This window comes from Eleutherodactylus coqui, chromosome 11, assembly GCF_035609145.1.
Source record: "Eleutherodactylus coqui strain aEleCoq1 chromosome 11, aEleCoq1.hap1, whole genome shotgun sequence".
In the NCBI taxonomy this organism is placed as follows: Eukaryota; Metazoa; Chordata; class Amphibia; order Anura; family Eleutherodactylidae; genus Eleutherodactylus; species Eleutherodactylus coqui.
Genome location: NC_089847.1, coordinates 81840090 through 81866500, shown reverse-complemented (window position 1 = coordinate 81866500; position 26411 = coordinate 81840090). Strand labels below are relative to the sequence as shown.

The 26411-nt window shown below is 45.0% G+C and overlaps 2 protein-coding genes across 10 annotated transcripts in view; one reads left to right on the top strand and one right to left on the bottom strand.

Annotated features, from left to right (window-relative positions):
• Nucleotides 1-9817, bottom strand: part of NUDT22 (nudix hydrolase 22) — a 30326-nt gene extending 20509 nt beyond the window's left edge. For 2 of the 5 annotated variants that reach the window (XM_066582808.1, XM_066582806.1), the window contains exons 1-2: nucleotides 9735-9817; nucleotides 7892-8065 (exon numbers count right to left, since the gene is read on the bottom strand). Coding sequence is in view for 3 of the 5 variants with exons in the window: in XM_066582806.1 (XP_066438903.1) it covers nucleotides 7892-7910 (19 nt within the window). In the remaining 2 variants the exon portion in view is untranslated. The remainder of the gene's footprint in view (nucleotides 1-7891; nucleotides 8066-9734) is intronic. The other 3 variants (XM_066582809.1, XM_066582812.1, XM_066582805.1) reach the window with 3 other exon arrangements.
• DNAJC4 (DnaJ heat shock protein family (Hsp40) member C4) overlaps nucleotides 9596-26411 on the top strand; it is a 28799-nt gene continuing 11983 nt past the window's right edge. For 3 of the 5 annotated variants that reach the window (XM_066582817.1, XM_066582813.1, XM_066582818.1), the window contains exons 1-4: nucleotides 9596-9872; nucleotides 13907-13981; nucleotides 14062-14159; nucleotides 18020-18113. In XM_066582817.1, the coding sequence (XP_066438914.1) occupies nucleotides 14077-14159; nucleotides 18020-18113 (177 nt within the window). In that variant the 5' untranslated portion in view covers nucleotides 9596-9872; nucleotides 13907-13981; nucleotides 14062-14076. Of the gene's footprint in view, nucleotides 9873-9902; nucleotides 10052-13906; nucleotides 13982-14061; nucleotides 14160-18019; nucleotides 18114-26411 lie in introns of those variants that run through there. The other 2 variants (XM_066582815.1, XM_066582816.1) reach the window with 2 other exon arrangements.

The window sequence follows — 26411 nt, the reverse complement described above, 5'->3', positions numbered from 1 at the left end:
GTCCCAACTCCATTATTCAATTCTATGCGCAAAAGAATTAGGGTCCAAATTTTACGTACGGAATGTAATTTCTTCCCTTTTCGGTGTCATAGAAACAGGAAATTTGGCACGAGCATTGATTATGTCATAAATAGGAAAAGCTAATGGGTCCCAACTCCATCATTTAATTCTATGCGCAAAAGAATTAGCGTCCAAATTTTACGTGCGGAATGTAATTTTTTCACTTTCCGGTGTCATAGAAACGTGAAATTTGGCACAGGCATTGAATATGTCATAAATAGGAAAAGTTCATAGGTCCCAACTCGATTATTCAATTCTAGCGCAAAAGAATTGGCGTCGAAATTTTACGTGCGGAATGTAATTTTTTCACTTTTCGGTGTCATAGAAACAGGAAATTTGGCACGAGCATTGATTATGTCATAAATAGTAAAAGCTAATGGGTCCCAACTCAATTATTCAATTCTAAGCGCAAAAGAATTAGTGTCCAAATTTTACGTGCGGAATGTAATTTTTTTCACTTTCCGGTGTCATAGAAACAGGAAATTTGGCAGGAGCATTGATTATGTCATAAATAGTAAAAGCTAATGGGTCCCAACTCAATTATTCAATTCTAAGCGCAAAAGAATTAGTGTCCAAATTTTACGTATGGAATCTAATTCTCTCACTTCCTGATGTCATTTTATATAAAGGAAACGTTGCATGGTTACCTCCCAGTGGTGTTTCCTGGGTAACGCAGAGAACTATGCAAAATGGTGAACATATTTTTTTTCCTCAGTATCTCTAAAGTAACCACGACTTCATAAGCTTTTCCGTGTGAACACCAGATAAACACCAGTACCAAATTAACTCGGGCGAAGTCGGGTATATCAGCTAGTCTATATATATAAAGATGAAAGCCCTCACTGACTCACTGATTGACTCGCCAAAAGTTCTCCAACTTCCCGATGTCGTAGAAACACGAATTTTGGCACAAGCATAGATTATCTCCAAAATAGGAAAAGTAATTGGGTCCCAACTCGATTATTCAATTCTAGCGCAAAAGAATTAGCGTCGAAATTTAACGTACATAATCTAAATCTCTCACTTCTTAATGTCATAGAAGCTTAAAATTTGGCACGAGCATTGATTATGTCATAAATAGGAAAAGTTAATAGGTCCCAACTCGATTATTTAATTCTATGCGCAAAAGAATTAGCGTCCAAATTTTACGTACGGAAACTAATTCTCTCACTTCCTGTTGTCATAGAAATGTAAAATTTGGCACGAGCATTGATTATGTCATAAATAGGAAAAGTTAATGGGTCCCAACTCGATTGTTCAATTCTATGCGCAAAAGAATTAGCGTCCAAATTTTACGTAGGAATGTATTTTTCTCACTTTCCGGTGTCATAGAAACATGAAATTTGGCACGAGCATTGATTATGTCATAAATAAGAAAAGCTAATGGGTCCCAACTCGATTATTCAATTCTAAGCGCAAAAGAATTAGCGTCCAAATTTTATGTGCGGAATCTATTTTTCTCACTTTCCGGTGTCATAGAAACATGAAATTTGCCATAAGCATTGAATATGTCATAAATAGGAAAAGTTATTGGGTCCCAACTCAATTATTCAATTGTAGCGCAAAAGAACTAGCGTCCAAATTTTACGTACGTAATCTAATTCTCTCACTTCCCGATGTCATAGAAACTTGAAATTTGGCACGGGCATTGCTTATGTCATTAATAGGAAAAGTTAATGGGTCCCAACTCAATTATTCAATTCTAAGTGCAAAAGAATTAGCGTCCAAATTTTACGTATGGAATCTAATTCTCTCACTTCCTGATGTCATTTTATATAAAGGAAACGTTGCATGGTTACGTCCCCGTGGTGTTTCCTGGGTAACGCAGAGAACTATGCAAAATGGTGACAATTGGTTTTTCCGGTATCCAAATTAACTCGGGCGAAGCCGGGTATATCAGCTAGTTAGTTATAAGGACCCCCTGTGTGCTCTCTATTAGTCATAGAACCCCTGTATGCCCTGTATTAGTTATAGGACCCCAGTGTGCCCTCTATTAGTTATAGAACCCCTGTGTGCCCTTTATTAGTTATAATACCCCTGTGTGCCCTCTATTAGTTATAGGACCCCCTGTGTGCCCTCTATTATTTATAGGACCACTGTGTGCCCTCTATTAGTTATAGAACCCCCTGTGTGCCCTCTATTAGTTATAGAACCCCTGTGTGCCCTTTATTAGTTATAATACCCCTGTGTGCTCTTTATTAGTTATAGGACCCCCTGTGTGCCCTCTATTAGTTATAGGGCTCCTGTGTGCCCTTTATTAGTTATAGGACCCCTGTGTGCCCTTTATTAGTTATAGGACCCCCTGTGTGCCCTCTATTAGTTATAGGGCCACTGTGTGCCCTCTATTAGTTATAGAACCCCTGTGTGCCCTTTATTAGTTATAATACCCCTGTGTGCTCTTTATTAGTTATAGGACCCCTGTGTGCTCTCTATTAGTTATAGGACCCCTGTGTACCCTCTATTAGTTATAGGACCCCTGTGTGCTCGCTATTAGTTATAGGACCCCCCGTGTGCCCTCTATTAGTTATAGAACCCCTGTGTGCCCTTTATTAGTTATAATACCCCTGTGTGCTCTTTATTAGTTATAGGACCCCTGTGTGCCCTCTATTAGTTATAGAACCCCTTGTGTGCCCTCTATTAGTTATAGAACCCCTGTGTGCCCTTTATTAGTTATAATACCCCTGTGTGCTCTCTATTAGTTATAGGACCCCTGTGTGCTCTCTATTAGTTATAGAACCCCTGTGTGCCCTTTATTTGTTATAATACCCCTGTGTGCTCTTTATTAGTTATAGGACCCCTGTGTGCTCTCTATTAGTTATAGGACCCCTGTGTGTCCTTTATTAGTTATAGGACCCCCTGTGTGCCCTGTATTAGTTATAGGACCACTGTGTGCCCTCTATTAGTTATAGAACCCTCTGTGTGCCCTCTATTAGTTATAGAACCCCTGTGTGCCCTTTATTAGTTATAATACCCCTGTGTGCTCTTTATTAGTTATAGGACCCCCTGTGTGCTCTCTATTAGTTATAGGACCCCTGTGTGCCCTGTATTAGTTATAGGACCCCTGTGTATCCTCTATTAGTTATAGGACCACTGTGTGCCCTCTATTTGTTATAGAACCCCCTGTGTGCCCTCTATTAGTTATAGGACCCGTGTGCCCTCTATTAGTTATAGGACCCCTGTGTGCCCTCTATTAGTTATAGAACCCCTGTGTGCCCTCTGTTATAGGACCCCTGTGTGCCCTCTATATATATAAAGCTGAAAGCCCTCACTGACTCACTGACTGACTGACTGACTCACTGACTGACTCGCCAAAAGTTCTCCAACTTCCCGATATCGTAGAAACATGAAATTTGGCACAAGCATAGATTATCTTCAAAATAGGAAAAGTAATTGGGTCCCAACTCGATTATTCGATTCTAGCGCAAAAGAATTGGCGTCAAAATTTTACGTACATAATCTAAATCTGTCACTTCCCAATGCCTTAGAAACTTAAAATTTGGCACGAGCATTGATTATGTCATAAATAGGAAAAGCTTATGGGTCCCAACTCGATTATTCAATTCTATGCGCAAAAGAATTAGCGTCCAAATTTTACGCACAGAATCTAATTTTCTCACTTTCCGGTGTCATAGAAACAGGAAATTTGGCACGAGCATTGATTATGTCATAAATAGGAAAAGTTCATAGGTCCCAACTCGATTATTCAATTCCATGCGCAAAAGAATTGGCGTCAAAATTTTACGTGCGGAATGTAATTTTTTCACTTTCCGGTTGTCATAGAAACGTGAAATTTGGCACGAGCATTGATTATGTCATAAATAGAAAAAGCTAATGGGTCCCAACTCCATTATTCAATTCTATGCGCAAAAGAATTAGCGTCCAAATTTTACGTACGGAATGTAATTTCTTCCCTTTCCGGTGTCATAGAAACAGGAAATTTGGCACGAGCATTGATTATGTCATAAATAGGAAAAGCTAATGGGTCCCAACTCCATCATTTAATTTTATGCGCAAAAGAATTAGCGTCCAAATTTTACGTGCGGAATGTAATTTTTTCACTTTCCGGTGTCATAGAAACGTGAAATTTGGCACAGGCATTGAATATGTCATAAATAGGAAAAGTTCATAGGTCCCAACTCGATTATTCAATTCTAGCGCAAAAGAATTGGCATCGAAATTTTACGTGCGGAATGTAATTTTTTCACTTTTCGGTGTCATAGAAACAGGAAATTTGGCACGAGCATTGATTATGTCATAAATAGTAAAAGCTAATGGGTCCCAACTCAATTATTCAATTCTAAGCGCAAAAGAATTAGTGTCCAAATTTTACGTGCGGAATGTAATTTTTTTCACTTTCCGGTGTCATAGAAACAGGAAATTTGGCAGGAGCATTGATTATGTCATAAATAGTAAAAGCTAATGGGTCCCAACTCAATTATTCAATTCTAAGCGCAAAAGAATTAGTGTCCAAATTTTACATATGGAATCTAATTCTCTCACTTCCTGATGTCATTTTATATAAAGGAAACGTTGCATGGTTACCTCCCAGTGGTGTTTCCTGGGTAACGCAGAGAACTATGCAAAATGGTGAACATATTTTTTTTCCTCAGTATCTCTAAAGTAACCACGACTTCATAAGCTTTTCCGTGTGAACACCAGATAAACACCAGTACCAAATTAACTCGGGCAAAGCCGGGTATATCAGCTAGTCTATATATATAAAGATGAAAGCCCTCACTGACTCACTGACTGACTCGCCAAAAGTTCTCCAACTTCCCGATGTCGTAGAAACACGAATTTTGGCACAAGCATAGATTATCTCCAAAATAGGAAAAGTAATTGGGTCCCAACTCGATTATTCAATTCTAGCGCAAAAGAATTAGCGTCGAAATTTAACGTACATAATCTAAATCTCTCACTTCTTAATGTCATAGAAGCTTAAAATTTGGCACGAGCATTGATTATGTCATAAATAGGAAAAGTTAATAGGTCCCAACTCGATTATTTAATTCTATGCGCAAAAGAATTAGCGTCCAAATTTTACGTACAGAAACTAATTCTCTCACTTCCTGTTGTCATAGAAATGTAAAATTTGGCACGAGCATTGATTATGTCATAAATAGGAAAAGTTAATGGGTCCCAACTCGATTGTTCAATTCTATGCGCAAAAGAATTAGCGTCCAAATTTTACGTAGGAATGTATTTTTCTCACTTTCCGGTGTCATAGAAACATGAAATTTGGCACGAGCATTGATTATGTCATAAATAAGAAAAGCTAATGGGTCCCAACTCGATTATTCAATTCTAAGCGCAAAAGAATTAGCGTCCAAATTTTATGTGCGGAATCTATTTTTCTCACTTTCCGGTGTCATAGAAACATGAAATTTGCCATAAGCATTGAATATGTCATAAATAGGAAAAGTTATTGGGTCCCAACTCAATTATTTAATTGTAGCGCAAAAGAACTAGCGTCCAAATTTTACGTACGTAATCTAATTCTCTCACTTCTTGGTGTCATAGAAACATGAAATTTGAAACGGGCATTGATTATGTCATAAATAGGAAAAGTTAATGCGTCCCACCTCGATTGTTCAATTCTAAGCCCAAAACAATTAGCGTCCACATATTACGTACGAAATCTAATTCTCTCACTTCCCGATGTCATAGAAACTTGAAATTTGGCACGGGCATTGCTTATGTCATTAATAGGAAAAGTTAATGGGTCCCAACTCAATTATTCAATTCTAAGTGCAAAAGAATTAGCGTCCAAATTTTACGTATGGAATCTAATTCTCTCACTTCCTGATGTCATTTTATATAAAGGAAACGTTGCATGGTTACGTCCCCGTGGTGTTTCCTGGGTAACGCAGAGAACTATGCAAAATGGTGACAATTGGTTTTTCCGGTATCCAAATTAACTCGGGCGAAGCCGGGTATATCAGCTAGTTAGTTATAAGGACCCCCTGTGTGCTCTCTATTAGTCATAGAACCCCTGTATGCCCTGTATTAGTTATAGGACCCCAGTGTGCCCTCTATTAGTTATAGACCCCCTGTGCGCTTTCTATTAATTATAGGACCCCTGTGTGCCCTCTATTAGTTATAGGACCACCTGTTTGCCCTGTTTGTTATAGAACCCCCTGTGTGCCCTCTATTAGTTATAGGACCCCTGTGTGCCCTCTATTAGTTATAGAACCCCTGTGTGCCGTCTATTAGTTATAGAACCCCTGTGTGCCCTTTATTAGTTATAGGACCCCTGTGTGCCCTCTTTTAGTTATAGGACCCCCTGTGTGCCCTCTATTAGTTATAAGACCACCTGTGTGCCCTCCATTAGTTATAGAACCCCTGTGTGCCCTCCATTAGTTATAGGACCCCTGTGTGCCCTCCATTAGTTATAGGACCCCTGTGTGCCCTCCATTAGTTATAGGACCCCTGTGTGCCCTCCATTAGTTATAGGACCCTGTGTGCCCTCTATTAGTTATAGGACCCCTGTGTGCCCTCTATTAGTTATAGGACCCCTGTGTGCCCTCTATTAGATATAGAACCCCTGTGTGCCGTCTATTAGTTATAGGACCCCCTGTGTGCCCTCTATTAGTTATAAGACCACCTGTGTGCCCTCCATTAGTTATAGAACCCCTGTGTGCCCTCTATTAGTTATAGGACCCCTGTGTGCCCTCCATTAGTTATAGGACCCCTGTGTGCCCTCTATTAGTTATAGGACCCATGTGTGCCCTCTATTAGTTATAAGACCACCTGTGTGCCCTCCATTAGTTATAGAACCCCTGTGTGCCCTCCATTAGTTATAGGACCCCTGTGTGCCCTCCATTAGTTATAGGACCCCTGTGTGCCCTCTATTAGTTATTGAAACCCCTGTGTGCCCTCTATTATAGGACCCCTGTGTGCCCTCTATTATAGGACCCCTGTGTGCCCTCTATTAGTTATAGAACCCCCTGTGTGCTGTCTATTAGTTATAGTAACCCCTCTGTGCTCTCTATTAGTTAGAAGACCCCTTTTGTGCTCCAATTTAGTATAAAACCCCCTATGTGGCTCCACTTAAAAGCATTGTCTCATGAGAGACTGCTCCCGGCAAGAGAAACAATGTGATCTTACATGATTTCTCTTGCTGGGAACAATCACATTTTGCTCTACTGGCTAAAACGGTATTAAATCTTTGTTTTCATTTCACCTGTCTATAGCATAGGTGATGGAAGTCTGATCTGTGGGGGTCTCATCAGAAACAAGGGTCTCTTGTCCCCCTCTTCTCATCACTGAGGGATTGGTGAACTGTCCTGGAGTGATGTCACATTTAAAGTAGCTATGGCCGCTCATGCTTGGCACTGCTCTGTTCATTTCAATGCAGCTGATGGAAATAACCGACCATCAGCCCCACTGAACAGAGTGCAGTGCATGCCCGTCCATGGCTCCACTCAATGTGGCGTCCCTCAGTGTTGGTTCAGCGATCCCGCAGTGACCAGAAGTGGGGGACGCCACCCCTTTTATCACCTCGGAGTGAAGAAGCTCTGCTATGCAAGCTAGTACAATCAGGGTATCAGACTCGGAGCAGAGGGCAGTGTGTGAATGTTTATTACTGCAGTTAACCCTTTCCACCTGCTGGAGTTTTGCCAGCGGAGCCCCTCAGTGCCCCCTTCACCTTATTGGAGTGATGCACTACATAGGTTGGGGCTTGTTCACACCTGCGTTACAGGTTCTATTCCAAGCCTTTGTTGCAGATTTATGCTAAGATCAAGGATGAAATAGAGCAGCATTCTACCAGTTCAATTCGCACGATCCAGCAAGAATCTGAACGATACATTTAATGTAAAAGGGCCCTTACTTATTTTTTGGGGTGTCATCTTGCAGCAAGGAGATGGTGCATCAGAGTACACAGTTCTTTAAAAGAGTCTTCATTCTATCCAGTGTTTTCATTCAACATTGTAGTGTTTGGGGCTGAGAGTCGGTGCTTGGCATGAAGAGTCAGATGAGGCAACGTTGGTCATGACACAGGGTCCTGTAACATCACAAACTAATGAACGTCAATATGGTCACGGTGCGGCGCACAATCACAAGAAATCCTTGCAGTGGATGCAACAACTTGCAGGCTACAATGCATCTACATTGGCTTCCATTGGTTTGTGATGTTGCAGGGCTCAGCCAAGGTTCCCATGTAGCCCAGCTTTATAGCGTCCTTTTTAACCCTTTCCAATCCACTGTCTGACATCTAAAAGACATTATGATTTAAGGTTGTACAGCTCCGATGTTGGAAGACGTCCGTTGGGGTTCTCTTACTGTATATTGCCAGCCTCTCTGCTGTCGGAGCCTATCCAACGTGTCACCTCATGCAGTACTGGCTTTAGCCAGCATATAGCGCTGTTGTATAATGGCAGAAAAAGAGTAAGCCCCCTAGGAAAACCAGGATACAAATTGGATTGAAAAGGGTTAATAGCCCAAGATTACCTATCTGGGAATATGGCAAAATTTTTTTCATTGCATGAAAGAGTGGGGACTACACAGCTGCCTGCGCTGGGGATACGTTGGGCTCAAGGCATGGAAGAAGGTCTCTTTGTTGGATGCCGGGCCGTTAAACCCTCGCCATTCTGAGTGAGCTGGAGACGGCTGATAGACTGTAGCTAAGTATTGTCTTGTAGGCTCTGATGATGGGTGCTAGAAGGAGGCAGCGGTTGTCTGGGCACTGAAGAGGCTGCATTGTGGTCGGGGTGAACACTGAGCTCAGCCACCGATGTGGGTGTGATCTGAGCCGGAGGCTGCATTCAGATGGCCAAGTGCGAGCTGCAGGAGCGTGGACATGGCATGTCCGCATCTCGTCCGTGAATCGCAGCAGAATAGGACACACTGCGTTCTTTTTCTTTTGTTTTTAAATAGGATCTGTACTTTTTGAGCTCACAGGACATATTTTTTTGCAGATGGGACACAACTACAGCCCAATTTAACTAATTATTTAGGCTAATGAATTCCAGATATGTTCCTTTTCTCATGGAATTACTCACGTATTTGCGCACCGCCCATAGTCTCCGCGGCGGAGGATCGCAGTCTTTCATTGTTTTAAATCAGGAAACATTGCATTGCACCGTGTGCATCTAGCATGTGGCACGATGCTGCCGCCGACCCCGTTGGCGACAATAGGTGCTGCGACACGAGAGCATGCCAAATAAAATAAAATAAAATAAAAAAAATCGCTCATGTGTATGCCCCCATTCAAAAGAATGGGGGTCATATTTATGCGTCTCAAAACACACAAATCTCACCCATGTGAAAATGGCCTTAGGGTGCAGCTTTACTGCCAGCGCTACCATGTCACCGCAGGATCCCAGATCACTAATACACCACCTGTAATGTTTCCCTGTCATTTCTGCTCCCTCCACACTTTTCAGATTTTTCCCCTTTTCCAACAATGATATATAAGCTTCCCATAGACCGCACTTCCCTGGCTGTAAGACCCACAGGAACCAGCAAGTGACAGTGTGCTGCGTTCTGCCTGTCACTGCAGAAAGCCCCTGAGCAGTCGTCTGTCTGTAATCCCTCAGTGGGCAACTTCCTGTCTTCACAGCTCCTACAGCACTGCTGGTCGCCATTGAATGTTTGTCCTAATTGGCCTCACTGCAGTGTGATGGGCACATGTCACCTGTCCAGCAGTGAAGGGGTTAGGGCCTGTGACTTACAGGAGCTGTCTCTGGCTACCATCGTTCTCCAGAAAGAGCCGGGTCATTGGTGAACAGCCACCACTAATCACAGCCAATCAGAACTCCTCTCTGCTGTACACATGCGCGGAGCCGTGGAAGGTGACATCTGGGAAGACGGTAAGTGGGATTGGCCTGCAAACTCCCCCCAACGTGCGAATGGTTTACTCCATGGCCTGTGTAGCCTTTAATGGGGTTCAGTTATGCTATACGTGTTTGTAGGGGGAGCGGAGCTGTAGTGTGAGCAGCAGCTGGATGGTTTGTCCACAGCTTCAGGGTAAAGGCCTTCTCTGCAGCCGGTGAGCTCCCAGCATGAATACACAGGGGTGCAAAACCCAAGGGTGTCAACAACTGTCCTCTAACCATCGTAAGCCATGCCAGTCCCTAGTGCCCCCATACCTGTAGGCCATACTTGCCAACTTTTGAGAAGAGACATAAGGGAGATTCCAAGAGATGGATGCAGGAAGCGTCACGTTATACCCCTTAGGGCGCTTTCATACAACAGGTTTTATGTTCAGTTTTTAGGACTAGCAGGGAAGTTATTAGATATGCACTATTATCCCTCAGAGTCTGATAGGTAGGTGTTCCTCTATCTCATTGATGTCACTCCATGTGATGATATGAGGACTGAGGTCTCCTCGTGTTCCTGAAGTTTTGGGATCTCTTGTTACATTTGTGTCAAGTATAATTAGCAGCTCATTTTATTTTAGCTTTATCATAATAAAGTTACGTTTTAGCTTACCATTTCTCTCTGAGTACTTTTTTAATGGTGCCATCCAATGTAGAATATGACATATTCCCAAACTGCAACCTTCTTTTTTTTTAAATTGCTGCATTTCAGAAAAAACATACTTATAATGGCGGCTTCCGACGACCGTATATCGGCTGGGTTTTTTTATGCCCGGCCGATATACGGTGTCCCTCTCTGCAGGGGGAGGAGGCTGGAAGAGCCAGGAGCAGTGCACTGAGCTCCCCCCCCTCACCACTATTTGCAATGGGAAGGGGCAGGATGGGGCGGAGCTCATTTCCGAAACTTGGCTCCCCCCCTCCCGATCATTGCAAATAGTGGTGAGGGGGCGGGAGCTCAGAGCACTGCTCCTGGCTCTTCCAGCCTCCTCCCCCTGCAGAGAGGGACAGCATATCGGCCTGGCATGAAAACCCAGCCGATATACGGTCGTCTGAATAAGCCCTGAGTTTGACTCGCAGCTCAGTTCTCAGAGCTCTCAAGTCGGCTCGCTGGCCTCTCTCCACCTGCAACATCAAGAGTGACAGCTCCTCTCCATGCTTGTGTATAGGGAAAGGGCTGTCAGTCTTGAAGACACGGCCCGCCCCTTTGACTCGGAGCGCCGTTCCAGCTGAGAAGTCAAACTTCTAAATATTTAAGGATAAAACATAGATGTGCCGAAGGGTCATATCTGTGCCTGTGATTTGGGCAGCATGAGCCTCGTGACAGACTCACTTTAAAGAGATGCTAAACAATTAAATATTTCAGTATTCCTCTCTTTAACCAGACTGAGCAGTGTGGTGGTTAATTATGGAAGCAGTAACATGACAAATGCCCCAACAACAACGTTAAAGGCAGGAGATAACCATACAGCAGGTTTTCTACTGACCACAACACGAATGGCTTCCAGCGGAGCTTCTGCGGTAGCATAAAAGTGCCTAACAGTAAAAATGGCCCTGGCACCCATGGGAACCAATCAGAGCTCAGCTTTCTGAACCCGTTATGATCAGCAATCCTGCTGCATGGATATCTCCCACTTTCCAAGTTGATGAAGTTGCTATGGTCATGGGTAAATGGGACGTGGTTCTTCTAAAGTTAGTAGGCTCACCTGACTTTGATGTAATGTGCACGACCGTATTCATGGACACATAAAGAGATGTAACTCTGTGCAGATCTAGTATACATAATGTATACAGAGTGCAGAAGGCACACTGGACATTGTTTATATGTAACCCCGCAGGCCTTGTGATGACATCCTGGCTATAGATTCTTGTGGTACACATCACAGCGCTGGTAGTGTGCTTCTTATTACGGCTCTCCTGTTTGTGGCGTACACGACGGTGCAGCCAGCGTACATCTCTTGTTTTATCATTTATGTTACATTTCTAAGCAGAGAACAAGCAGGATCCCTCGCAGTAGCTGCATATCTAATTGTCGCCCTACACATTTTGCCATACATTGAAGTGAAAGCCAAAAAATGCCCTGCCGTTTGGAGACGATTACACGGTTATTTGCATTCGAACTATAGTGATGGGTATTGAGTGATAATTGCATCCTGCCTCCCAATGCAGAAGCCAACAAAGGCACAATACTAACGAATATTACATACTAAACCTCGTTACTGCCGTGCAGTTAGTACAATACTACATTTGTTATAGTGATCAGTGCTTTACATTACATGAACCTGACATTTTCTGATGTTATGGGTACAACTTCAGATTGGGATGTAAAGCAAATTGCAGTCTAAGAGGCGAAGTCCTTCTACAAATACAGACCCCCTTTATAGTTTCACCAAAGGTTTCATTTGAAGGAGTTTATCGAACTTTTAAAAAGTCCGCGTGTATAATATGTGGTAAATGGTGGGCGTGAAATATTGATTTTCATTGTTCCACTCACATTTGCATATATTTATTGCATATGTTGGGCGTGTAACAAAGAACGCAGCATGTTCTATTATACTGTGTATTGTGTGCACCAGAGCCCTATTATTCCATATGGGTGCGTTCAAAACACAGTCCATATGCGGTTACATTGCAGATGTGCGGCGTTTTTTCCACATGCTGCCAGGAGACATGAGAAAGAAACTGAAACCAGGAAGCCAATGCGGGACTGCGTGCGTAAAATATGCTGTACTTGTGCAGGCATACGCAACAATATGCAGGGATACGCTATTCCCTACACTGGTAAAACACTGCGATTCTTACACAGCGTATCTCCATAGCCGCTCTCACACAAGCTTTTTTTTTCTTTACAGAGTTTAACGTGGCATTTGAAACACTGTAAAACGCCTCATTTATTTCAATGGGGCGTCTCAGATGAGCGTTTGAGACACCGTGGTTTTCAAACGCTGTCCGCTCTATTTGAGTGTGCTTCAGCGTTTTTTTTTTTAATTCTTTTTTCCGTTTTTTAATTAAACGCACCACATTACCCGTTGCAATGACGGGGTGCGTTAAAAACGCTGTCGTATGTCTATTCAGCCAGATGTCAGAACATGAAGATTGACTTACTAAGCTTTAGTGTATCCTGCCAGCTAATAGAACAGATAGCATTATCATCTCTACCTAGTTTTAGACTCCGGATGAAAGAGTATTGATTCGCATCTCAAAAACGCATCAAGTTTTTTTTACTGCGCTGGAGCCCATTCGTGGGTGTTACACGCAGTCAGCATCTATTTTGGCTCGCACTCACTGTGGATTTACTCTGAATCTTCAGTGGAAAACCATACACACAAGGTATTCTATAGGTGGGCTATGCTAAGTCAATACTAAGTCTGGCCAGTAATCAGTTCACCCACCGTAGATAGAGTCTTTGACATAATGGTGGAACCCATTTGTGAGCGCCATGCCTAGTTAGTATCTATTGAGCTGGCACTCGCTTTGGGTCACCACGGAGGATAAGAGGGTCCGTAGATATATGGTCGTACTTTGTAAGGTCGGTCATGCTATATCCTTACTCCATACGTATCCACCAAGAATCCGGAGGAATCTAGTAAAGTGGCCTTTGGGAGACACAATATCTGATATCTCTATTGTCATAATAGATTTTCTCCTACCTTATCACCTTAATTGATTTTTGCTTGGGATGGCACCCCTGAGGCGATTCCATTTCTGGTGACTTCCTTTCGCAGAAGGGGCCTCTCCTAAGTGTAGCATCGTTTTTGGTGGTAAGAATCCTTGTCATAAGGAGATATTGAAGGGCCGAGTCCATACCTGGGCCCCCCTCCCATCAATGTTGGATCTTTATCTGGTACTAATGACCAAATTGCTCTGGTTTTATTCGAAGTCAATAAAGGTTATTTTTTAGTCCTACTGTATGAAGAAATTTTTGAGGTAATTAGGATTTTTTTCTGCCTTCTGTGATCCCAGTACATACTTTTTAATTAAAACTGTCTATTCTCCTTTTTTTCTGTGTGATCTGTTGTTCCTATTAGACAGCTGTCCCTTTGGTGTCACCATCTGTTGCCTATGTAATGGTGGAAGTATAATAATAGCCGCGATATTTTAAGGTACGTTATTACATTATTAAAGAAAAATTTAATATTAGAACTTTGATTTAACACTTTCCATATTGTTTCTCGACTCATAGGGAGTAACGTGACCCATGATGTTATGGCGTGGCTTGTGTAAAGACGGAATCCAACTATGTATGGTACAGGCGCATCGCTGCACTGGAACATATTCACGGTGAGGTGGTTTCTGTAACCTGGTACATGAGGCTATGAAAAGTTGTCAAAATACTAATAGGTGAAGAGAGGAAGCATTGAGTGCATCGGCAGTGAACACGGAGGATGTGAAATCTTCCAGATGTTTACCATTGAACCCATGATCCCAGCGTTATACAATATCTATGCTAAACCGTTTGCCATTATCATGCTTTTAGAAAAAATTGTTCAGATCTAGAGATGAGCGAGCGTACTCGCTAAGGCAAACTACTCGAGCTAGTAGTGCCTTATGCGAGTACCTGCCTGCTCGTCTCTAAAGATTCGGGTGGCGGCGGGGAGAGCGGTGAGTTGCGGGAGTGAGCATGAGGGAGTTGGGGGGGGAGAGTGAGAAAGAGATCTCACCCCCCCCCCCCCCCCGTTCCTCCACGCTCTCCCCCGCTGCTCCCCGCCGCTGGCGCCTGAATCTTTTGAGACGAGCGGGCAGGTACTCGCATAAGGCACTACTCACTCGAGTAGTTTGCCTTAGCGAGTACGCTCGCTCATCTCTATTCAGATCCCATCTAGTGCTTAAATGGCTTCAGACTGCATGAGAGATGTGACGGCCAACCTTTCTCTACAGAACAGAAACCCGTGACCATATTTCTTCCTCTTCTTCTCTGATTTTTGTGGCAAATAAGCCCTTATGCATATGTACTGGGCCAAGAAGTGATTCTGCCTCCTACAGTTTAACATAATTAACTAGTACTCTAAAGGAAATATTCCTACCATCTAACAATCACACCTCGGTTACACTAGAGTAGAACTTATAATCGTAGATGTTTTGGTTAGGCTATTCCAATGTAAGTGGTAGCAACAATAGATGAAGTATGGGAATGAGAACGATACTTTTTGTAAAGATCTGTGGGAGAGTCGGCACTTAATAGATTCTGGGAATTCCTTCTTAGGTCTTTCCCAGGTGATACATAGTTGCTCTATGTTTTATCTGGCTTAACCTCAAGCAGACGTATCACAGATGTTTAATTGCTAGCTGTTACTTTTTCTCAGGGGGCTAATTTTTTGAATTTTTTTATTTTTATTTAAGTGAATTATTGTAAATTAATAATTCTGCATCCTACATCATGTATAAATCTTTATGTCAAGCAGGTAATATAACAAGTCGGTACTGGCCAACATTTACTGTGCACTGCGGAGTAAAGGGAATAACTGAACTCGCCCATGCAAGTATTAGATTCCCTTTACATCCAAATATTCACCAGGTTTATATGGCCCAGTCTAATGGTAACATAAAGTAGTGACAGAAATCCCACCACTTACTGAATGTCTTGCTGTAGTTCTCATAGAATCACCCAATATTCATGAGCTACAGCTCCCCTGCCCTCCCACCAAAGATTGACAACTTTCTTCCTATACCGTACATATTGAAAAAGCCGACAATGAGCGAGGGAGACGTAGCTCACGAATATTAGGGATTACAGAATGCAGAAGCATCGTTATGAGGACTGCGGCTTCTGCTCCCACTGTGGCTGAAATGTAATGGAAACTACAAGACATCTGGTAAGGGATACTCCAGTAGAATCAGGGTCTCTGGCAATACTTTATATTGCCCTTAGTAGTGTTACTATCCCACCTCATCTAGGCCTCCAGTAATACAAAAGAGCTGTCATCCAATCCCCGACACTGTAATGCTACTGAGACCGTGTCGGACTGGGATGCAAGACCCCACTAGTAGAATTCCTTCTGGGGGCCCCTTGTACAAGTACAGTACATGCAAATATCTGATTCACGGCCCTGTCTCTATATGGAGAATGTGGTAGGCAGGAATTGGAGGACACCGGTTGACCCGATAGGTGCAGATCCCACAGAGGTGGCATTTTCGGTATATTCATTAAAGGAAGAAATCACACACACCGTCCACAGTATGGTCGAAGAATGCACTGACAGTTTTATTGCAAAACTGAAGGTTTTTTAATAGATCTTTAATAGAGATGAGCGAGCACCCAAATGCTCGGGTCCGCGTTATTCAAGTCGAGCTTTTCGTAAAATTCAAGAGCTCTACTCGAGTAACGAACCCCTTTGACTACAATGGGAGACTCGAACATTTTTGTATGTGGGACACCGTTTTTTTCCCTAGGTCTCTCCCCCTCTCTCTCCCTCTCCGACAAAAACTTTTGCCAATGACGCGCGCTGTGGCGGGGAGGGGCCAAAAACTGGGACGGGGTCAAACACTGCTTGATGCTCGTTCGAGTAACGAGCACCATCGAGTACGCTAATACTCGGAACGAGCACCAAGCTCAACAGAGTATGTTCGCTCAACTCTAATCTTTAATGGTTGCACGTGCAAAACCATGGGCAATCAGGTTGGAAGCCATTCTAAATTGCAGTAAAACTCATGTCAGTGTGGTTTTCCTGTATTCGTACCCTTCACAAGGTTCCTTGTAGAATGCAATCTGTGCAGAAAACTACAATTCCCTGCAGGAACCTGCCGATCTACAGCTGTTGGGGAATGCTGGGAGTTGTAGTTCACTATGATGATGGCAGGCCCCCATAGAGTTGTCAAGGAGGCAGAGCCCAGAGAGGGAGAAAACACTCTGAAATGCAACTGTGCCTAGATGTCGTCTCTGCCAGCTTATGCGTCTATATAAACAGATAAACTGCCAAGTTCACTATATGGACATATAGGCTATCCGAGGCGCTATATGTGCCCTATCTGTATATAGTGCAGTGAATATACTGTGTCGTATGACACTTGTGGGGGACTGGGGCCCACTCCTAGCCAGGGTCACCAGAGGATTCGCCTGTTCCCCTGCGGGCCAGTCCGGGCCTTTGTGGAGATGACTCTGAAGACCATGTGCCATAATAAAATCCTGAAAAAAAAAATATATATCTATAAATAAGTAACCCAAATACATTTAAGGTTGTTGTCTGGGATATAAAAAATTGTAAAGGCAGGACATACTGTTAAAAAAGAAAACAGCATGACTGACACATTTCGTCCCCCGACACTCCAGCTGCGCCGCTCTGGTGGTCTCCACTTGTCTTAGCTTACTTCCACACAACTAAGTCTGTGCTATCTATCCCTTTTGACTGATGTAATCAATCACTGGCCTGTATGAACAGACCCATGAGGTAGTGATCGGCTTCAGCGGCCATGTGGGCAGATGGTACTTTTTCAGCTGCAAAAAGGAAGCAAATAGAGACCGTCAGGGACCACTGAAACAGCGCCGCTGCATTAGATGAGTGAGTAATGTTTGTTACGTTTACAGTATTCCCTACCCTTACAAAAAACACCTTACATCCCAGGTAACCCCTTTAGGCCGGCTGCACAAGACAGAGCTGGATTCTGCATGTGGGTTTCCCCGCAACGGAATCTGGTTGTGAACCCAGCCGGCGACCCTGCGTACCTGCTTTTTCTGTAATGTAGATGATGGCAGAGGCTTGCCATCGGGCATTCGCAGTACAGATTTTTCTTAATATTTGTTTTTCCTGAGCCGTCCCAATGACGCAGGTGGTCGCAACACACCCGCAATGTCAATTGCAGATAGGCTGCTGGTCGTACAGCTTCCATTGACTTCATTTGAGGCTGTCCGTGTCGCGTCCGCAGCAAAATAGAGCATGCTGTGATTTTTCCTCCACTCGCAGAATACGCAGTTCACTTCTGCAAGTGTGAAGGAAAAAGCAAATTTTTTTTTTTTTTAAACATACCTTCCAATAGATGCTATTTGCTGCGGATCCTCTGTGCGGACACCAACCGCGGATTCCACAGTAGAAATCTGGTCACATGAAGCCGGCTTTATTCGTTATTGTTAAGTTTTATGTTAAATCAACGACACTTTAAAACTGTTGTTGTTCTTAATAACAATAATAATAAAAATGCTCTTTTAGGTCTAATTTAAAGGACCATTACCAAGTCCTAGGTATTGGGAGAAAGGCAACAAACGAGGAAATTAAGAATGCCTTCTTCGCCTTGTCAAAGAAGGTGAGTGTTACTGTCATATTGTTACTCTTACGCTTAAACTGTCATTCTCTTTGTGAAGAGCAAAAAAATGCAGATGTGTTCTCATGATTATAGAATCGTTAGTTTAACCCATTAATATCAGGTTGGCGGCACTCCGATCCCCAGATCCCCTGCCGATCAGCTGACCAAAGGGATGCCAGCAAGTGCCACATCCCCTTCGTTATTTGGCCTTAGCTGTGAATACGACTGAGCTGCCCTGCCAACTACAGCCAACCTGGTGAACAATGAGAGGGACGCAGCCCTTATACTGTCTTCTGATCAACAAGAATGAAGGAAGGTTGGACCCTAACAGCTCTGATAGTGATGACCTACCCAAAGGGTAGGCTATCACTATTATAGCCCCAGAAGACCCCTTTAAGCACATATTATTCTATTCCCAGGAGAGATCCTATGGTCTGGGTAAGAGCTCTTTTTTTAATCAAATACGTTCACCATAACTATTTGGATTGCTATATCTTGCTCTTCATTAACAAAGAACAAGGGCGTTATTACAAGTAATTACAAGCTGAACTTCCAAGTGCAGGTGCAGTCTGGCAATTAACTGCCTGTCAGTACAAGGTTATCTCTTCATTCTGGGGAAGATACTGGCTTTGGTTTATATAGGCAGTCATGTTGTAAGGTTTGTTAAAAGGTCGATCAGACATTGGATTGCAGGAAAGATGCCTTGCAAATTTCTCTGCCTGCTTTCATGCGTTCTATTATGTTTTGTGTAAGAATTCATCTCAAATAATTCAAATGTAATCGAAATGTAATAGATTGTCGGATCTTTTGGTTCAAAAAGTTTTTATTAAGTTTTTTTTTAACATACAAAAATAATAAAACATTTGTAAGAGAAATTGGGGTAATGGGGGGGTGGGATTGGGTAGTTGTGAGCATTGCTTGTCGCTTTAATTTTTAAAGTAGTCACTTGGTGTGGCGAGACAAGACATGCCTCCCCGAGGATATCCCACGCGGCAGGTTAGCAAGTATACACCACCAGACATAGACATAGACGCAGACCAGGGAGCACCACATCCAGGGAGGGACAGAAGGGGACAGGCAAAGGGAGGAGAGAGTGGGAGCCCGTATCCAAGCTTACTTATTTTCCGCATCATCCCCCGCCTCTCTACAGCTTCGGCTCGGGGGTGCCCGACTCCAACCACCTTACAAACCCGTCAGAGGACCTGAAAGCGACCCAGGTCTGCCACGTGTGGCAATGGTTTACCTAGTCCTCTGGCTCCTCTGCTCCCAACTCCTCGAAGTGCATAAGTGTGTGGAGCTCCTTTACCCACATTATCCGTGTCGGGGCGGTGGTAGAACGCCATGGCCTTGGAATAATCCTCCTGACTGCTACAATGACGAATCTGAGGAGACCCCTTTTCGCATCTCTCATCGAGCCAGGGACCATAGATAGAAGGGCTAATTCTGGAGTCGGAGTCACCCTTGTATGACAAATGTGATTGTATAACTCCACAACTTCCCTTCAAAGGTTCAACACCAGAGGACAGCCCCACCATATATGTGTCATGGTACCTTTGCTGTCATTGCATCTCCAGCATGAGTCCGAGACCTGGGGGAACATCCTCTGGAGCCGATCCGGGGTCCTGTACCATCTGGACAGAATTCTAAAATTCAAGTCTTGGACTCTACCTGCCTAGGAGAGCTTTTGAGTCAGAAGCCATGCTCTGTCCTATTCCTCTGGGGTAAAGCTCCTGTCCAGCTCCCTCTCCCAGGCCCCCATATAAATAGGGTCTTCGCCCTCCGTCTCCCGAGACAGCAGCAGATTGTAGAGTCTGGAGATCATGTGTCTGGGAAGTAAGGGGGCAAGACACAATTGATCGAATTCCGTGGGGGGACCAACTTCGTTCACCCGTGGCATCAGTGAGTAAACAAAACCTCGTGATTGGAAATATTGTAAACACATTCCCGGCTGAGCCTTTCTGTTCCCCAGGATCCCCTGCATTGACTTCAAGTCCCCCTGAGAAATCACATCACCTAATCTGGGAATCGGAGTGACTGGAGATGCTAGTAAAGAGGAGCCTCTAAAGGTAGCCTCGAACTGATGGTTGGAGACTAAAGGTGTGAGTAGACCAGGAACCCTCACTAATCCCCTGGGAACTGCGAAACTTGCCCAGTTCTTAATTAGTTGAACACAAAATGGGTACTCGATGGGTAATGTTTTAATCTGTTTAGGAGGGATCCAAAAGGCAGCCTAAACATATCCTGTCACCCCCTCAAGTTCCGCCTCCACCCAGAGCTTTGATGAATTGTATTTTAGTAGGTCCAACATACAGTTGGAAACACTAGCCCTGTAGTATAGGGAGAAGTCGGGGAGACCCAGCCTGCTCCTATCTTTTCTCCTTGTGAGGAGTGAGAAACCTGTGCCCTCTCCACACGAACGCTGAGACTAGGGATCTCAGTCTTTTCAAGTAGGGTCTTGGCAGCCCGATCGGAATAGTTTGGCATGGATAAAGGAATTTAGGCAGCGAGTCCATTTTGACCACATTGACTCTTCCATTCAAGGACAGGAACAGTGGGTCCCACTTTTTCAGGTCTGCCTCTAGTTCCGACGCGAAGGGTAGAAAATTGAGTCTGAATGTCTGAGAGACATCTGCTGGGAGCTGTATCCCTAGGTACTTTATACTCCTGGAGTGCCAACAAAAGGGGAATGACCCCTCCAGGTGTGACACCTCGGCCTGTTGGAAAGTAATATTTAAGACCTCGGATTTTTGGGCATTGACCTTATAGTTACTAACCCTGCCAAATCTCTCAAATTCCTCGAGGAGGGCTGGCAAGCCAACTCGGGGGCTGAACAAATAGAGAAGCAGGTCATCAGCAAAAAGGGCCATTTTGTGTTCCTGCTTCCCTATTTGGACACCTTTGATGGAACCATTACTGCGAATAGCATTGGCCAGAGCCTTCATGACCAGCACATATAAAAAGGATAGAGTGGACAACCCTGTCTCGTCCCATTTCGTAGCCAAAAGGTCTCTTGAGAGTGCCCCGTTAACCCGAACTCTGGCTGACGGATCATGGTATAGTGCCAGTATCCACTGTTTCATCTGTGTTCCTAATCCTATGCTATCTAAGGTGGCAGAGAGGAAGGGCCAGCTCACGCAATCAAATGCTTTTTCGGCATCGATCACCAGCAGACACAGGAGCGTTCCCGAGTTCTTTTCCCTTTCGATGAGGGACAATGTCTTGATAGTGTTGTCCCTTGTCTCCCTGCCAGGAATGAAGCCGACCTGCTCCCTGTGGATCAATCGTGGAATTATATTTTGGAACCTGTTGGCTATGAGCTTAGCGAACATTTTCACGTTTAGGTTGATCAGTGAAATAGGTCTATAGTTCCCGCAGACCGAGGGGTCCTTGCCCGGCTTAGGAATCACTGTGACATGGGTCTGCAGTGCCTGTGGGGGGAAGGGTTGGGCCCGACTGATCGCGTTGAATGCCAGCTACCGCATTTATCGCCAAATTCGAATGATCCTCTCCTAAGCTTGTCTCTAAAAGTCAAAGACCTTTGGTCAAGAATGGTCAGGACCTGTTGCCGGATAGAGGAAATTTGGCCCGTCAGTGTGTCAGATTGCTGGCTCTTGTTAGCTGTCTCTTTAATGGTGAGTTCTGATAAGAGGGCAGTTAAGGCTGACGACCTCTCTTTTTTAAGTCGTGCTCCATGAGAAATCAATATCCCCCTTAAAACGAATTTTAGGGATTCCCATTTTACGGGATGAGAGGTAGTGTCAGTACGGTGGACCTCCACGAACTCCCGTATTTTATCCCCGATGTCAGACACACACAGGGGATCCCTGAGAAGGTTGTCATTTAGTCTCCGGGAAGGGTTTCTCCGCATGATTTTCCCAAGAACCGGCGAGTGGTCTGACCAAATAAAGTTCCCTAGTGAGCAGGTGCGGGAGCAATCCAGGAGACCCTGGGAGATCATCAGGAGATCTATTCTATTGTAAGAGTTATGCACTGCGGAGTGGAAAGAATAGTCCCTGACCCAAGGGTGAAGAATACACCACAGGTCTACCAGAGGCAGGGAATCTAAAGATTTTTTTTAGAGACCTCAGTGCTGCTCGGGAGACAGAGGACTTACCCAAGGAGGTATCCAGGAGGGGCTCCAGGGCCAGGTTGAAGTCTCCACCCAAGATAGTCCTCGAACCACCCACGAACTCCGCCAATTCTCGCAGGATTTTGGAGGCACATGAGACCTGGTTCTGGTTAGGGAGATACACATTAGCAAAGGTTAACGTGTGACCCTTCACTTCTAGTTTAAGAAAAAGAAATCTACTGTCTGGGTCCGCAGAGGAGGATATCACCCGATGCTGTAGGGTTCTGTGTAGGGCGATAGACACACCTCCCGCTCTCCTTAACGGGTCAGGCTCGTGGAACAAGAATGGGTAGTGACGTGAACTGCATGTTGGGATGCCTCCTGCCTTAAAATGCGTCTCCTGCAGCATGGCCACCATGATCCCTTTTTTGTGTAGATGATAGACAACTTGTCTTCTCTTTTGAGGGACGTTCAACCACTTTACATTGAACATGCAGAATGTCAAGTCTGCCATGGTGACCACTGTACCGGAGAGTGCCGTCTAAGCTCGCTGCCCAGAATCCCAGATCCAAACTGGAATAGGAGGAAGGGACACATGGGGGGGAGTAAAAGGGGGGGGGGGGGGGGAGACAAGACAGACAATAGGGATGGACACAAACAAATAATAGAACAAACCAAAGCAAACCAGACCTACGGTTCTAACCTTCAACTACAAACTGCCTAAGCAGGACAATAAACAGCTACCAACTAAGCTGCTTTCCCTAGTTGGGCGAGATATAGCCCATGAAAGACCTGCCCCCCCTCCCCGCCCCACAATTGACTAATGAATTTGTTTAAAGCTCGCTTCCACCTGCCGCTCTAAGACCCTTCTCGGTAAACTAAACTTGGTTGAAAGTTGAGGGATGCGTTCCCCTCTGGAGGAGATGCAGTTCAGTTGTCAGTCTCCCGCAGGACTACTAGAGTCTACTCTGGTTCTTCAGCATGACACTTTGCGTTGGCTAGGTCTTTGTCAGCCTGCTGTCTGCCAGAGTGCTCTGGGGGCGGAATCGGCAGGGTGCACGAGGTCGGCCAATCGGGGAGAAGTACTGTGGGGAGTTCCAGTGTGCTGAGGAAACCCGGAAGATCCCCCAGACCTCTGAAGACCGCTGATCTGCCATCCTTTCTGGCATGTAGCTGGAACGGAAAGCCCTCCTGCTTTCCTGAAGCAGGAGGAGTAAGGGTTTCAGCGCTTTGCGAAGTTGCAGTGTGTGTCGAGAGAGATCCATCAGGATTAGGATCTTTGAGCCTTGGAATGACAGATCTTTTAAGGATCGTGCTCTGTGGAGGATTAAGTCCTTGTCTTTGTAAAAGTGGATCCTGCAGACGATGTCGCGTGGTCTGTTGGGGTCGGTAGACCTTGGGGGCAGGGAGAGATGTATCCGGTCAATCTACTGGGCTGTATCCATTGGCCTGTTCAAGATGTTGTTGAGAAACTCCCTTGCCCACCTGTCTAGTTGATTTTGCTCAATCTTTTCTGGTAGACCTCTGATTCTGATATTGTTTCTTCTGTAATGATTTTCTAGGTCGTCAATGAGAGAGAACAGATCAGAGATGTGTTGGGATTGAGTGCACAGTTCTTGCGTTTGGGCGTCGATGATTTCAGTTGTTTTCTCTTGCGCCTCCTCTACCGCTTCCACTCTTTGGCCCTCCTGACGAATCTCTTGCTGGAAAGCCACCATATCCTTCTTGCGCTCTATCTCCATCCAGCGGAATAGGGTATCTATTTCTTGTCTGGTTGGCATGGCCCTCAGGTGTTCTTTCCAGTCCCACTCATCTTCCCCCTCCCAGGGTCGGGAAACTGGTGTTACAATAATTTGGTCGGTGGAGAGGCTGGTCATGGGTGAGATGCTGGGGTGCTGTTTTGGCCCCACCGAGTGACTCTGCAGGTCTATGTCACTTGTACAGTGTTTCCTGGCTGTCTGCGTGTATGCTGTTTGGTGAGGGGGGGTCCACCCCGGGGGGGGTCCACCCCGAGCCTGTGCGCTGTTCGCTGTGGAAGCGATGGCCAGGGATTATTTAGGACCCCTAATGTTGGAAAATGGCCCTTGGAGGCATGGTTCTCTTCCTGAGTCCCTGCCTGGTGCGGAGAGGAGAGCTTCATGGAGGGGCTTTGGTAATGGCTCCTGTCCTCTTCGTTGGGGTTTATAAACCCCTTTGGTCCCCTTTGCGCATTATCTCTGGCTTGTGTGGATGGAGCCAGGCTGTGTGGGGGAGGGGGAGACAGGTGCTGGGAGTATGTGCTCTGTTTGGTGTTTGGGGTCTGCCTCCCCTCTGAGTGAGCCACTGTCAGTAGGGGGTCATTGTGATAGCCTCCCATGGTTAAGGTAGCCTGTGGCACCTGCCACTCATCTCCATCATGTCTCCCCCTATGCTTGTCCAGGGACAAAGCAAGAGTGTTACTCTGCAGGACACTATTCTCTTCTGTTTGGGCTGGGGGGAGAGCTGTCATGTCCTCTTGTGCTGCTCTTTGTGTGGGGCTGGGGGGGGAATGCCCGGCGCTGAGCCCTGAGGTGTCTGCTCTCACACAAGCTGCAGGGCCTGTTGCGCTGTCTGGGCTGTCTGCCTCTCCTTCCCCCTCCCTCTTCTGTCCAGTGGAGTTGCTGCGGGCATCGCTGGAATCACTGTCCTCCGGGTGTTCTCTGCTCTCTCCGGCATACCTGGATCTTGTAGGCTTGCTGAGCGGGAGCGGGACCTCCGACCGGCTTCTGTGCGCAGCTCCTCCTCTAAGATGTCTGCCGGCGCCATCTTGGAGTGCTCCACTGCTGTGTCCCAGACCGCCGATCTACGGAGGAAAGCAGGCAGGGAACGCGCCGCTGACTTCAGGTTCCCTCCTGGGGTGTTGCTCTTTTTCCCCTTCGCCATTTGGGGGGAATTTGCTGGGTCTGTGCGGCAGTGGGAGCAGTGATTAGCGGGCTGGAGCAGGGAGCTCAGCAGGCGTGCGTCTCAGTCCTCCATCAGCTAGCCCCGCCTCCTCGATTGTCAGGTCTTTTGATACTTTATACTAGACACCAGTGTGCCTTTAAAAGCATAGTTGAAAAAAAAACCATCAAGATTGTAGTAGGTTGATGCCAAAAAACAAATGCAGTCAACTGCATCAAAAATGCATCCTGACCAGAACATGTGTCCTTCTGCTAATAGCAGCCTTAACATTTTAGTGACCACCAATATACCTTTTTGGAGCCTCGTATTGTGCAGAGTGTTAAGGCAGCAGAATGCAGTCCTAAGCTTTCATTCACGACCTGAAGGTTGCAAGTTCAATCCCCGTGTGGTTCAGGTAGCCGTCTCAAGGTTGATTCAGCCTTTCATCCTTCCGAGTTCGGTAAAATTAGTACCCAGCCTGCTGGGGGATAATAAAACAAAATTACCTGAAAGCGCTGTGGAATAAGTTGGCTCTATATAAATGACAAGTCCCTTACCCTTTTCATTGCAGTCACTAAGTGACTCTACACCTGCAATTATGCTTTTATCTGGAGGTGTAGGTTTAACCTGGCATGGGGCCGGGAAGAGCCAGGGCTCGGCTGTCAACTGACAGATGTGTTCCTACTAAAGATGAGCGAACATGCTCGTCGAATAGTAGCATACTCGATGGTGTTCGTTACTCGAGCGAGCTCCACGTCGTGTTCGAGAAACTTTTATGGCCCCTCCCCGCCTACCACTTCCTGCTGTGACGTGCCAAGTGTGCGCACGTCTACGAGTGAGAAAGAGAAAAGAAAAATCGGCTCGGCTTCTGGCGGGTCCATTGAAAAGTGCTCAAGTCTCCCATTAACTTCAATGGGGTTCGTTACTCACACAGAGCTCTTGAACTTTACAAAAAGCTTGGGTTAGAATAGCGATCACCCGAGCATTTTGGTGCTCGCTCATTTCTACTTCCTACTCTAATGGCCAGGGTTCCCTTGAGGAACTAAAAAGTAGTGCAAAAAAGTTCAATAGAGTTTAGTTAAGAAAAAAAATGGTTTCCACACAAAACACTTTTTAAATTCATCTCAATCCCCCCAATAGTACCCATAATAAGTATCAATGTGTTTGTAACAACCTGAACAGTGAAAATATTGAGTTACTTATTACACATGGTGAACGACGTAAAAAATGTACCATGTCGCATGTACCGCAAAATGACGTAATTAAAAATAAAACTCTTCTTGCAAAAAAACAAGACCTCAGGGAGCTCTTTTGATGAAAAAATAAAGTTA